The sequence below is a fragment of the Rattus rattus genome, chromosome 1 (assembly GCF_011064425.1).
Source record: "Rattus rattus isolate New Zealand chromosome 1, Rrattus_CSIRO_v1, whole genome shotgun sequence".
NCBI lineage: Eukaryota > Metazoa > Chordata > Mammalia > Rodentia > Muridae > Rattus > Rattus rattus.
Window position 1 is genome coordinate 185,015,607 of NC_046154.1, and position 15,344 is coordinate 185,030,950.

The 15,344-nt window shown below is 36.8% G+C and overlaps 1 protein-coding gene across 18 annotated transcripts in view; it reads left to right on the top strand.

The window, feature by feature from the left end:
* The window catches only part of Ppfia2 (PTPRF interacting protein alpha 2), a 460,024-nt gene that overhangs the window by 279,449 nt on the left and 165,231 nt on the right, over positions 1 to 15,344 (top strand). For all 18 annotated transcript variants that reach the window (XM_032911955.1, XM_032911963.1, XM_032912051.1 and 15 more), the window contains one exon: positions 2,155 to 2,256. In XM_032911955.1, coding sequence (XP_032767846.1) covers positions 2,155 to 2,256 — 102 coding nt within the window. The remainder of the gene's footprint in view (positions 1 to 2,154; positions 2,257 to 15,344) is intronic.

Below are 15,344 nucleotides of genomic sequence, written 5' to 3' on the forward strand. Positions count from 1 at the left end.
AGCACTATAGCAACTGGTCCTGAGTTCTTGAGAATAATGGAAATCACTCAAATATGAATTTTGAGTATTGAGTTACACTAAGTAAAACAACCATTTCTAGTGACTTTTACTACTTAGTATCCTACATGTACCATGGAGTACAGTATGTACTGAATAAATATTTAGTATCTAGATGTACAGGTGGATAAATGGATGGTGGATGAATGGATAATGGATGCTTGCATGCATGAAGACATGATACTTCTGGTATATGAACTCAATGCATCAGATATCAGAGTTGTAGGACTAGAGTAGGTAATTCTAAGGTTTTGTGTATCTAACAGGTTATTGATCAGTGTCATGCTCTGCCACCCACATACTGAAATGAGTAAGCTCTAAAATAGCTTATCCAGTGTCTAACTCCCAACACAGAAACGCACAGCAAGCAACACAAAACACAAACCATTTAAATGGTCGCTCTAATGTATATTCATAACATACACAATTTTGAAAGGTTCTCAAGTTTTGTTTGGTTTAAATTTAAAAACATTTTAATCTTAAAGTTTATAACAGTTGCATTTTTTGGTAGTAGAAATATGTAAATTTCACAAAGACTAAGGGACAAAGTACAAGAACAAAAGCTTATGTCAGAAGAAAATTAATGAACAGGATGAAATCATCTTAAAGGAGATAAATGGCCAATATGCATAGCCAGCTGTGTCAATAATTCTCTTGAAAATAATACAACTTGTATAGTTCTCAGTAAGATTTTCATATCACACGTGAGGCCTGTTTCTATTTTACTTTCCGTTGCTGTGACAAACACCATGACCAAAACAAGTTAAGGTAAGAAAGGGTTTGTTTTAAGTTAAAACTCTGAGATCACCATCTTTTATTGAGGGAAGTCAAGGAGAAACTCAAGGTAGGAGCCCTGAAGGAGGACTGCTTGTTAATACATTTTCTGACTCACTCTAGATTTTCAGATACAGGTCAGAACCTGCCCCCAAAATAATACCACCATGATTGGGCTGGGTCCTCCTATCAATTAAAACAATCAAAACAATCTCTCACAGACATGTTCACAGACAATCCTGTTAAAAACAATAACTTATTGAGATTCCTTTAGGTGACTAGACTATGTCAAGTTGAAACTTTTAACTAGGACATGAAATTAATAAATAATTAATAAAATATATTTACTATTTTAATAAATTAATAAAATATAATAATAAGTGGAAGAGGAAGTGCCTAGCCAGCCTCACAAAGGCTTGAGGTACCAGGATCAGGGGATATCCAGGGGACCCCACCTGCTCAAAGGACAAGGGGAGTGCGGAGGTGAGGTAAGGATTGTGGGAGGAGCTGACTGTGATAGGGGCAGTGAGTGGGATGTAAAGTAAATAAGTAAAAAATTAAATTAAATTTAAAAACAAACAAAAAAGCAACAGAAAGTCTTGACCTACCTCATGAATAAGAGAATATTAAGCTAGCTAAAAAAATAAAAAATTAATTAATTAATGCACATTATATTGCATTTTCAAATTAATACAATATAATAAAATGTATCAATAAAATATAATAAGCAATAACTATTGAGTAATTAATAAGATATAAATTAATAATACTTTATACATTATTAATAACATAAATTGCTTGATGTTCTTTCATTTGTGAGAATTCAGTCATTGTAACACTGCTTGATATGATGTGCTATTGAATAGTATGAAAGTGTTGCTTAATTGTGTGATATCAGCTTGTGTAACAAATCTAAATGACAGCATATTGATCATATTGGTCATGGGTATGTACTGTGATTGTGATCTACTTTATCATGTGTGAAATTTATAAATGAATCCAACTCTATGATTAGATAACTTGATTTCAAATATCATCAAAGTATTTTAGCAATAATTTACATTAAGTTAAATGTAATGTGATACTTCTGAAATATATATTTGTTGAACACATATAAGCAGCATATTATGCAAATCACAAATGTCATGGATTAGTTAGAATCGTAAATCAAGATGCTTAAACGATAAGAGTATGTCTTGACCAGCTAGCCAACTACATGAGTTTTCTTAATTTTTTCAATGTTTATGTCTTATGTTATTCCCACTTGAAGATTTTATGTTTTATATTTCAAGTACATCTTCAAACATTTTTACCCCCTTCTAGGAGTTTGCTGCACTGACTAAAGAGCTGAATGCTTGCCGTGAGCAACTTCTAGAAAAGGAAGAAGAGATTTCAGAGCTGAAAGCTGAAAGAAACAACACAAGAGTAAGTATTAAAGCCATCTCTTGGTATCTGGGCAGAGCCTGCAGTCAGGTATCAGGATCCAATTTTAAAAGCTTGCAAAGACTTTAGGAGTGCTAAAGTAAAGTTCTAAAGTTGTGTTGGTTCCAATTCACAGTCAGTTACTTTTAAAATATCGAAACATGGTAAAATACCCAAAATAAAAAAGAAAGGAAACCAAAATTATAGTCTCAGCTAAATAACTATGTTGCCCTGCAAAATGTTTCCATTTCTTCTGGTCTTTGCTTCCTTGTCCTTTAAAGGAGCTTAGGTGACGGGTTGCTACATTGCAGTGACCTGCATTTGATCCACAGTTCCTTCTAACAAAGAACTTAGTTAAAATAATAATAATAATAATAATAATAATAATAATAATAATAATAGAGTTCCAATTGGATAGCTGTTAGAACAACCTCTACCAGTTAAAAGAAGTTTATCCACATTTATTTCATCAGATGCACTTTCATATGATCATAAATGCAATTTTATTATTAAGAAGGTGAGCTAATATTGAGCATTACAGTCTTCGGGGGTTAATCCTTTGAAGATAAAGTGATTAAGCAACCAACTTATTTTGTGCTTGGGCTTAGAGTGTTTAACAAAAGCAGCTCCAGGGACAGTGCTCTGTCTCCCATAAGAAGTGGACTTGCTTGCATGAGGGTCATACCATCAAATTCACTTCTGTCTTCCTTCATCAGGATCTGATTGTATGGTAAGAAGAGTTCTCACCTGTGCATTATACATGTGAATCTGTTTTCATCAAGACTTTGGTGAGCCAGTCACATAGAATGGCTGTAATACAGCATCACAAGGACAGTTTAGATCGTGTGTTGGAAGTTCTTGTTTCTCTCCCTGTGTTATAGTCCTTTTTAAAAAAATCAGTGCTGCATTCCCATGCAAATTTACCTCTGTCTACCATATTATTTATTCTGTCCTGTCCTGTTATTTTAAACTGTAACATGTTAATCTTCACTCAGAGTACAGACAAATTTTAAAGTAGAAGAAAAGTGAAAAGTAGAGAAATAAATTCCTTTGGTTTTATTTTCAAAGAATCCTCACATTAAAAATGCATCAGAACATTTTGCTAGCTACCTCTGTGCTTCTTCTAGCTATGTCTTTTTATTCTATAGTCACTTATTGCTGTATGCATTCATGCAAGGAAAATAATGTGTTTATCCCCATTTTATAGACAAAACACATCAAATGTATCATAGGCCACATGGAGTAAAAGGGCAGAGGACTAGAAAGATAATCCAATATACGTAGAGCCTGTGCCATTGGCAAAGACCCATGAGGCCACTGGGAGAGCTACGTGCTTCGTACCCACTCAGGATCTCAAAGATTTATCATGGCTTAGATGAAACCTTGCTCGAGTCAGCACCCTGCTGTGTAGCATATGGCATTTTTAAAATTGTTACTGATGGAGATTTGTTTCAGTAGCCAGATTATTAAATGCTTCAAGTCTACAAGTACATTCAACTATTTATCTACAAAGGATCACAGGAGTACAGTAAGCTAACCTAAAATACCTGCTAAGATCAGAGAGATCTATAAGTTTTTTTTCAGGACAACAGTAGAGTTTTTAATTAGAAACAGGATTAATAGCTACTAATATTTAATAATGAGAACAAACAAATTTTTCTATCTTCCTTAAAGAAGTATTATCAAGATATTTTGTTGGTGATTAGATCAAAGCAAACAAATTTCTAAACTCTAGGGAACATTAATTCTTGATAATACAAAGAGTGATTAGACCACATACTACTTTTGATCTCCTTGATTACATCAAAACCAAACAACAACAAGAATAAAACTGCAGGACTAAGATTCAAACATATCTTCCTATTTCTTCCAAATACCAGTTCTAATGAATTTTATAATTTGTTCAAGAAATAGTGCATTTATCCAATCAGAGCTGAGACTTATGTTCATGAATAATTTTTGTCACTGAAGAAATGTCCAGTCCTCAGTCAAGAATTAAGTGAAGGAAAGAAATCAAAGTTCAATTTGTTCTAAAAACTACCTGCTCTCCAAGTAATTAAATGCAGGTATCCAAGTAAAGTAATAGTGAGCATGATTATACAGTGATAAAACTTCAAAACCTATCATGTACATCTATAAAAATATACAAACAAGTTTATTGCTTAATATTTCTATGCCCATGAGAATATAGAAAAAACATAAAACACCATTTTTATTCAAAAAATTTCTCTAACAGGTGGTGGTGGTAGTGGTGGTGGTGGTGGTGGTGGTGGTGGTGGTAGTGGTGGTGGTGGTGGTGGTGGTGGTGGTGGTGGTATTTGGTTGTTGTTGTTGTTATTGTTGTTGTTGTTTAATTTTATTTAATCATTTTTTTACAAATCCAGATTTTATCCCAATCCTGTTCCACCCTCTGACTGTTCCATATCCCCTAACTCCTCCCCACCAACTTACCACCCTACCAGACTTACCCAATCCCTGGAGCCTCCAGTCTCTTAAGGGTCAGGTGATTCTTCTCTGACTAGACCCAGACCCTGCAGTCCTCTGCTGTATGTGTGTTGGTGACCACATATCACCTGGTATATGCTGTCTGGTTGGCGATTCAGTGTTTGAGAAATCTTGGGAGTCCAGGTTAATTGAGACAGCTGGTCCTCCTACAGGATCACTCTCTTTCTCAGCTTCTTCCAGCTTTTCCCTAATTCAACCACAGGCGTCACCAGCTTCTGTCCATTGGTTGGACATAAATATCTGTATCTGATTCTTTCAGCTGCTTATTGGGTCTTTTGGAGGGCAGTCATGATAGGCCCATTTTGTGAGCACTCCGTAGTCTCAGTAATTGTGTCAGGCTTTGGGGTCTCCTCTTGAGTTGGATCTCATGTTGGGCCTGTCCCTGGACCTACCCTTTTCTCAGGTTTTCCTCCATTTTTGTCCGTGCAGTTCTTTCAGACAGGAAGAATTATGAGTCAGAGCATTTGACTGTGGGATAGCAACCCCATCCCTCACTTGATGCCCTGTCTTTCTGATAGAGGCGGGGTCTACATATTGATTTGCATTTCCTCCTTACTCTAGGGCATTTCATCTAAGACCCCTAACTTTGAGTCCTAAGAGTCTCTCACCTCCCAGGTCTTTGTTACATTCTAGAGGGTCTCCCTGCATCCTACCTCCTGAGGTTGCCTGTTTCCATTCTTTGTGCAAGCCCTCAGGACTGCAGTCCTCCCCCCCAATACCTGATCATGTTCCCCTCTTTCCCTCCCTGTCCCCTTTCCCACCCAGGTCTCTCCCTCCCTCCCCGCTCCTGTGATTGCTTTCTTCTTTCTCCTAAGTGGAATTGAGGCATCCTCACTTGGGCCCTTCTGCTTGTTAACCTTTTTGAGTTATGGTCTGTATTCTGGGTATTCTATACTTTTTTTGACTAATATCCACTTATTAGTGAGTAAATACCATGCATGTCTTTTTGGATCTTAGTTACCTCACTCAGGATGATATTTTCTTGTTCTATCCATTTGCCTGCAAAACTCATGATGCCCTCATTCTTAATAACAGAGTAGTTTTCCATTGCGTAAATGAACTACATTTTCTGTACCCATTCTTCTGTCGTGGGACATCTGGGCTGTTTCAAGCTTCTGGCTATCACAAACGAGGCTACTATGAACATGATGGAACATGGGCCCTGTGGCATGGGGGGGCATCTTTTGTGTATAAGCCCAGGAATGGTGTAGTAGATCTATTTCCAATGTTCTGAGGAATCTCCAGATTGATTTCCAGAGTGGTTGTACCAATTTCTAATCACACCAGCAATGGAGGAGTGTTCCTCTTTCTCCACATCCTCGACAACATGTGCTGTCACCTGCGGTTTCAATCTTAGCCATTCTGATTGGTGTAAGGGAGAATCTCAGGGTCATTTTGATTTGCATTTCCCTAATCACTAAGGACTTTTTAATCAATAGATCCTTTTACATTTTTAAACAAAAATATCACAATATAGACAAGGCAGCCCTCACACTTGTAATATTATTCTTCAACCTGTCAAATGCTAGAGTTTCAATTTCATGCTTTACGTAGTTATATCTTTTTATTATTATTATTATTATTATTATTATTATTATTATTATTGATTTTATTTATTCACTTTACAGTCTAATAGCAGCCCTTCCTCTCCTACTACCTCATCATGTAAGACCTCCATCCATTCCCCCTAGAAGGAGAGGCTCCCATCTGTTAACCCAACCCATACCTTCACCTCCTATCCCCACTCCCGACCCAGCACATCAAGTTGCTGCTGCATTAGACATATCATCTCCTTCTGAGGTCAAACAATAGGATCTGGAGCAAGAGGAACACTCTTTCGCTGCTGGTAGGAGGGAGCAAACTTGTACAACCACTCTAGAAATCAATTTGTCAATTTCTCAGAAGTTTCAGAATAGTTCTATCTCAAGACTCAGCTATACCAATCTTGGGCATATACCCAAAAGATGCTTCACCACCCCACAAAGACATTTGTTCAACTATATTCATAAGTAGGTTCCTCTGCTTCATTTGATGATAGACTGTATTCTTTAAGCCAAATGAACTTTTTCTTCTTGAAGTTTCTTTTCGTCAGTATTTTATCACATCATCAGAAAGCAAACAAGAAGTATAGGACATATATATTCTACAAACAGTTGTTCCAAAATAATCAGGAATACTTACTAGAAAAAATTAAGTATGTTAAATAATTTTAAAAGTAATGCAATTGAGATGCTTGAGCTTGAAATCAAGAAAATTAAATTTTTTAAAAAATATTTCATTAACATGTTTTCTTTACTTCCCTCTTTCCTGTACTCTCTCCAGGTCCTAACAGGAAGGAAGGATTGTACCTTACAACCCTTGCCAGGTCCTTCAGAGTTGATGGCCTCTGCTTATTATTGTTTATTAATTTACTGAATATGTTCAGTATAGACTGACCACTTCGTATTGGATAGCCGATCAGAAAGCTTCTTCCTTCCTTCAAGAGGTCAACTCTCTCTCTCTCTCTCTCTCTCTCTCTCTCTCTCTCTCTCCTTTACCATCTATCAGTTGCCTATAGTTATTTTTCTAGGGCTGCGTCTCCAAGAGTTGTTGCCTTTCCACATTAATAAGCCCATTGGTATTATCATTATGTATACTTTATTGTATGTTTATGCAGCCATATATTTTAATGTATCATAGGCATGGCTTCTCTCTCATTTTTGGAGACACAGATTCATAGCATACTTTCTGGTCCTTTGTCTCTTCTGATCTTTCTGCCTCTCATTTCGTGATGCTTCTTTAGCCTTAAGAGGAAGAGTTTTCTTAGAAATAGATCAATTGTGGCTAGGATGCCTTGATCTCTGCATTCTGACCTGTTCTTACTTTCTGTAAGCTCAGGTAGAACATTATAACTAAAATATTTCGATATTCAAGAGTTACTGTTTTATTATATGATCATAGAACAGACAAACAAATCCATAGAGCAGTATGCATGTCTATTTGAATGCCATTTTCAAACAAAAATATTTGTCCAAAGGTCTTGGTGATTAAAATCTGATTTGAATCCAGATGCAATACACAGATGTAAAACATAAAATGTTGTAAACATGGACATTGATCCTTTGGCTTCTTTTCCTGTTAATTTTGCTTTGATTTCTTTTTCTTGTCTTATTGTTTTAGCTAAGATTTCAAGTTTTTTTTTAATCCAGTGCGATTTTACAATATAGGAAAGCCTTACATATCTTTTTTTTTCTTTTTTCTTTTTTTCGGAGCTGGGGACCAAACCCAGGGCCTTGTGCTTGCTAGGCAAGTGCTCTACCACTGAGCTAAATCCCCAACCCTGTCATATCTTACTTCTTAGTACAATAGTTTCTGTCACTGAATGATTTCTTTCATTCCCAGGGAGCTCAGAATCTACGTTAGGACCAGCATCTCTTGATTTTTCCTCTTTTTCCCTAGAGAACTAGAGTTACCAAAAGTTTGTAATGTAAGTTCCTTCCTACCAGTATGCCCGAGTGAAGACAGTGTTGCTTTGACCTATTGAAGAATATTACCTGGGAATAATTTCTCTCTCTCTCTCTCTCTCTCTCTCTCTCTCTCTCTCTCTCTCTCTCTCTCTCTTCTCTCCCTCCCTCCCTCTCTCTCTCATTCCCTCTCACTCTGTGCATGCATGTGTAGTATATGATCTATATGTGTCTTCAGGTATTCATGATCATATGTATACCTATGGAGTCCAGAAAATATCCAGTGTTACTCTACACCTTATTTCCTATAGTCAAAATATTTCACTAACTCCCATTTCCAGCTAGACTGGCAACCAGCAAGCCCCAGTAGTCCTCTACCCCACCCCACCCCCATTCAAGGGATGTCAGGGATGTGGTAACAGAAATGCATGTGGCCATTTGCATATTTTTACATGGTGATCACATGTACTCTTGCTCTTACCCTCAGGCATTCCCTAACCTTTAAAGTCACTGGGATTTTTGTTTGTTTGTTTTGTTTTTCTTCATAAATCATTAGTTCCATTATATGTTATACAAAAGAATTAAGTATTTTCACATAATTACTTAGTCTAGGATACTACTGAACGCTTTTACTATATTTTTCATACAATAAATTTTGAGTATGTTTGCCCATCACCAAATCTTGCTTGATTTTGCAAATCTCTCTACCCACCTAACTTTATGTTCTTATTTCTCTCCTCTCAAACTAAAACAAAACATAGAAAACAAAATTTAAAAAAGCAAGAAACAAACAAATCGCTACAAAATCCAAAGACAAAAAAATCAAAAGCAAACAAATGAATTGAATGTAGCCTAGTGAAAGCATTCCTTGACTATAAAAGATGGCCAATAAAGTTCATATACCTCTTTAGTATGAGCCCTCATTAGGATTGCCTCCATAGTGTCCAGGAAGTTTCCACTGCACTAGGTTTCCATACCACCCCTCAAATATGCTTTTAATTCTAGCCATTTTCCATACTGTCCATCTAGCCCATCCTCCTCCATCTGATTCCTTCAAATCTATCCATATCTGCCCCCTGGCCACCCATAAAGTCTATTCTGTTTCTTCTCCCAGAGAGAACCCTGCATCCCTCCAGACACCTCCTCTTTGCCTAATCTCACTCAAGATGATGGTTTATTTATCTTTCTGTCTGATCCATTTGCCTGAAAATTTCATGATTTCATTTTTATCAGTTGAGTAATATTCAGTTGTGCAAATGTAGGATATTTTCTTTATCCTATCTGTCTAGGGACATCTAGGTTGTTTCCAGTTTCAGCCTATTATGAATAAACCCTCAATGAACTTAGCTGAGTAAGTGTCCTTAAGGGGAATGAAGCCCAAGATTAGTATCATGGGTGAGGTAGATTGATTTCCAATTCTAAGGAATTGCCATATTGATCTCCATAGTGCCTGCACAAGTTTGCATTTCCACCAGCAGTGGAGGAGTGTTCCCTTTATTCCAAATCCTCACCTGCATGAGCTGTCACTTGTGTTACTGAACTTAGCCATCCTGACAGGGGTAAAATGAAACATCAAAGTAGTTTTGAGTTTCATTTCCCTGATGGCTAGGATGTTGAACATTAATTTAAGTGTTTCTCAGCCATTTAAGACTCTTCTATTAAGAATTCTCTGTTTAGATTTTTTATTGCATTATGTTTAGCTAATTTCTTGAGTTCTTTATATATTTTGGATATTACTCCTCTCTAAGATGTGAAGATGGTAATACTTTCCCATTCTTTAGACTGCAGATTTGTCCCATTGACAGTGCTCTGTGCCTTACAGAAGCTTTTCAGTTTCACGAGATTCTACTTGTGAATTAGTGCCTACACTATTGGTGTTTTGTTCAGAGAACCATTTCCTGTCTGGTTCGGTGTACTTGGTTATATGTTGAGGTCTTCCATTCACTTGGACGTGAGGGTGATAAATATAAATCTGTTTTTATTCTCTTACATGCAGGCATCCAATTTAGCCAGCACCATTTTTTTTAAAGATCCTGTCTTTTTCCCAGTTTTTATTTTTGACTTATTTATAAAAATCAGGTGTCCATAAGTGTCTGGATATATGTCATGGTCTTCAATTAAATTGTTTGGATCAACATTCTGAATTTATGGCAATATCATGTGGTTTTTATTACTATAACTCAGCAGTACAACTTGAAGCCAGAAATGGTGACATCTCCAACAGTCGTTTTATTGTTCAGAATTATTTTAGTTATCCTGGGTTTTTGTTTTTCCATAATAAATTGAACATTGTCTTTAAAGGTCTGTAAAGAATTATCTTAAGATTTTGCTGAGGACTTCGTGAATCTGTAGATTGCTTTTGGTAGGTTGGTCACTTTTACTATGTAAATCCTACCAATATATGAACATGGGGATCTTTCATATCTTCTTCAATTTCTTTCTTCAAAGATTTGATGGATTTATTCTGCAAGTCTTTCAATCGCTTTGGCAGAGTTTGCCCAAGATATTTTATACACTATTTGAGGCTATGAACAAATTTTTTTTCTTGATTTCTTTTTTTATTGTTTATCACTTTATATAAGAGGGTTAATGTTTTGGTTTTTGTTTTTGTTTTTATTTTTATTTATTTATTTTTTATTTTGAGGGTTAATTTTGTATCTAGCCATATTGTATTTATCAAATGTTGTATTTATCAAAGTATTTATCAGCTGTATGAGTTCCTTGCTGGGATTTTTAGGATTATTTATGTATAATACCATTATCATCTGCAAATATGATACTTTGATTTTTTTTCAAGTTGTATCCTTTTGATCTCCATTGGTTGTCTTATTGTGCTAGCTAAAACTTCAAATAACAAAAAACAAATACTCACATACACACACACACACACAAAAGAAAAACAATACAAACAAACAAACAAAAACCGAACCAGAATTCTATCTTTCGCAAAAGAAACCATACAAACTCTTATCTCCCTTTTCCTACCTTGTGGTCTTCCCTCTCATTTTTCTCAGAAGCTCCCTACTTCTCTATGGTTTCCCAAACCTGTATCAACAAATCTATAATTGCTTTCTGTATCGCCAACTTATCTTAGAAATCCACTTTTGTGGCCACTGAAACCCTCAAGCCATTTTCTTTTGTTGGGTATTGCCATCTCCCATGGCATCCTGGGAAGCTTTATCATTTTTGTATTGAAATGTACAAAGCCAAACCTTTGAGGGATCTGGTTTCCTGTCGGTGACTATTCTTAGGTGAACAGAGCCATCACATAATGTCTAAGTGATGTTTTCACATAAGACCTTTGACAAATTTTGGACAGCTGTTTGCTTCCATTACAGCACCAGGGAACACCCTCCTGATGTTTTGCCCTCAACTCAGTGCTTATTTCAAGAATATTATCCTTCTTTGTCATTTTTAAGGAAGTTACTTTTATATGTATCATACCTACACACACACACACACACACACACACACACACACACACACACACACACACACATTTTATTACAGCCATAGGGCAGTAGGGCATTTTGATAGAATCTGCTTCCACAAAGACTCACTGAAGAGTTTCTTCTGCAGCTCTGTGATAGGATGGGTGCTTAAAACCTGAATATCAGATTTACCTCTCCAAATACTTTCTTTCTGGAACTCTGTAGTCTTGACTTTAGTCTTTTTCTCCAGGGAGGCAGGCTGACTCTTTAGGTCTGTTCCGGCTTCTCTTCAAAAGTTTGGTTCTGCATCTGTTCCTGTCTTGGGTTTGATAGAGCAATCGTTTTATCTTCTTCCAGCTTGCTGACTAATTTGATCTTCAGAGCATCTTCAGACAGTTATGCTAATTTATCCCAAGTGACTTCGTAAGGCAGTGGTTGGCCTTAATATATTCTCAAATATCACTTTATGTTTTTCTGTAATTTCTCCAGTTTGATTTCAATAGCAAAGTATTAAAGTGGTGAGTTCTAAAGCTTTTTACTGGCCCTCAGGAGAGGGCCCACACAATCCTGATGTACCAATTCTGAGGCCAGTAAGAAAAGAAGTTTCAAATAAAAGTAAAGATTACTGGTATCATTTTTTAACACTAGATTTGTGAGCATCCAGATTTTGAAGACAGGTTGAAAGATGTAGCTGGTTCTGGGCTTCCTGAATTCTGGTTCTTGAACCCATTTTCTTTCTGATCATTTCCCCATCCTTCCAAATTCCTCATTTTCCTCTCTTCTTGAAACTTTTTTCACTTTTCTCTCAGTTGTTCTTCCTTGCGCCCATGCTTTTAGCTTTCCTAGGAGCACCTTTTACAAGACCTTCCCTTCCTTTGTCATCTGAATCCTTACATCCTCTTCTCTGTCTCACCTCGTTCAAGATAGCACTGTCATCTTCTGGCATGTCTTGGTCCTTGCCCTTGACCTCTGCAGCAAGGAAAAGAGCTGCTGACTTCATCTGTTAACTCAAAGCATCTGCCTCTTCCAACTCTTCCTCCTCCTCCTCTTCTTCTTTTTCTTGCTTGATCAATATGTTTATTGTCTTTATGAAAAAAACTTCATTGAAAATTGCTTTATCTTTCAGCACTCCATTCCTGAGCTCTGAGGAACTGTTGTTGTAAAAATATAAATGTAAAAATGAGTAGTTGTCTTTTGCCCCACTAGGTCTGTACCGCGGTGCCCAAGGTATGTGCTAGATATCTTGGCGGAAACACAGCCCAGGAGCACACTTTCTTATACTCAAACCCTCACATAAAAGAACACACAACACAATAATCTTAGATCCAATTGGTAAGATATAACTGCCCATTTAAACATACAAAACCCTGTACCATCCATCCCTTGAGAACATTAATAACAACCTGTAAATACACAGAGCAGAATCTTAACATCACCTGCCATGGCTTCTCCCCTCTCTCCATCTCCTCGTCTCTCTCCTAGTCTCCTCCTCTTCCTTCAAACTTCTCTCCCGCCCATCCTTCCTTCTCCTCCAATGACAGGCCTCCTTCTATCCTGTACCTGCCTCACCTGTGACGTCATCCTACAAGGAACTTGCATTCTTTTTTTTGATTGACCCTGTCTTTCTTCTGGGCAAAAGTCATTTTGGGATGATTGGGATGATTCCCTTTCTCCTTCTTCTCTTTCGTCTTGGGATCCTTCTCATAGACTGAATTCTCTCAGATAGCAGCGTGAGCTTTCTTATACATCTCCTCCGTCACATCTGGAGATGGGTTGTTCTTGATGTACTGAGTCAATTCCCTGGTTATGGCTCTGAAAGCAAAGAGTTCAATGCAGAGGAGCATTGGAAGCACATCATGGGTCAGAATGTGGCAACCTACATACGCTACCTAATGGAGGAAGAAGACACGTATAAGAAACAGTTGAGAGTGCCTCCTGTTCTATCATCCTCTTATGATCAAAATCATCCTCATTAATGGTTTACTTGTTATTATTGGCGTTCTTTGATCCTTAGAGTGCCATGTCTAAATTTACTGTTTTAATGAGTGTAGTCCCCTAATATGGAGCTCAGGATTCTAGTTCTACTCTGGCTGAAATAACTGTCATTTTGGAAATTACAGTAGCCACTGTTTTTTGTCTGAGCTGAGTTTTTTGCTGTAGCTGTGATAGGTTTATGTCTTTATGCTAAGGGTGACCCTGTTATTATGTCTTCCTGTGACAAGTTCCTTCCTTTTTTAAAATGTACTTCTGCTTCCTTAGAATACCAGACATCTTAGGTCCTCTTGCTCTTGACTAGCTTTGATTTTTTCCCTGCTAATGGTTTTAAAAGGCAGTATGTAAACTCATCCAACAGTGCAGATGAGTCCTACATAGCTCTGAAACTATGCATAATGATCTTGGGTACTAACAAGGTTGTGCTCCATGGGTAGAGAAGCCAGCTAGATATAAAAAATGTGTATGTAATCAAATCAAACATTTTATCCCACTGTTTTTATGGTCTCCATTGGCTTTTTTTCCTCACAAATTTCCAGGATTCTGAGGTTACAAACTAGAAACATCACATGTAAAACAAAGCAAACAAGCAAACAAGCAACAACAACAACAAAACAAAGTTGGAAGGCTTATCTTCTTACAGTTTGGGGCCAGGAAGGGTTTTCTAGAGTGGGGCATGCTAAGCAGAGACTTTATTAGTAAGACCTCCGTGTTCAGTGAAGTTCTTACAGATTCAGCAAAATGAATTGGATTGACCTCCTCAGAGAGGCAGGTATCACCAGGGTATGTGGCTAGCACATTTGAAACTACGAAAATGTCTCTTTGCTACTTCCCACCTTTTTGGAGTATTACTGAAGCATTTCCACAGAAGATACCTGTTTTGCATGAGAATTTGTAATGTGCTGTAATTTAGTAAACTCTCTTAAACCAAACTATTGTCTTTCTTTGAAATAATGTATGAGTTTTGAGTGATGCTAGCTGTAGTGTCTTTGGACACTTCAGCAATGACTGAAGTCAAAAGTCTTGCTTTCACATTCTCACCACTTGAAGAAATCATAGGCTATTGATTGATTACATAACTATCTTTCTTCCATATACCATGGAAGGCATTTTACTTTCTTATGACATTAATAACTTACTTTATTGAAATCTATCCACAACACATATCTCAAACACCCAGATCTCTTAAAGATATATAAATTACTGCTTTAATAGACTGTTTTCTCAATCCATTCAACAAATTTGAATTTATGGACTGCATATAATCTTCTGTGCACTGGCAATTCAGAAGTTAGCAAAATAGAGAACATGTTCCTTTCCTTACTGACACAATATTAAGATTCAAGAGGCAATTAATAAATTCAATAAACCTGAATAAAAATGTTAGATGAAGACAAATGTCAAGTGGGGAAAGAAAGCAGCAGCATAAGGTGTTGGAAAGGCCTATGGATAAGTGATGCTTGACTAAAAATAAGTACTGATTGTGGGCTGATTAGTCCACACAAATAACTGAAAGGGACATTTAGTTTTACAAAAAAGTAAAGAACTTAGTAGAAAAAAACAAACTTGATGCACTGGATCAGATATATACCTACTATTTTACAAAGCTGCTAAGATTCACACACAAATGCCACAACTAAGTCAATGTGGGTAATGTGTAAGGAAAAGAGATGAGCTCAGAGTGACTAAGATTCCACTTAGGACATGTAGGGACTCTGAC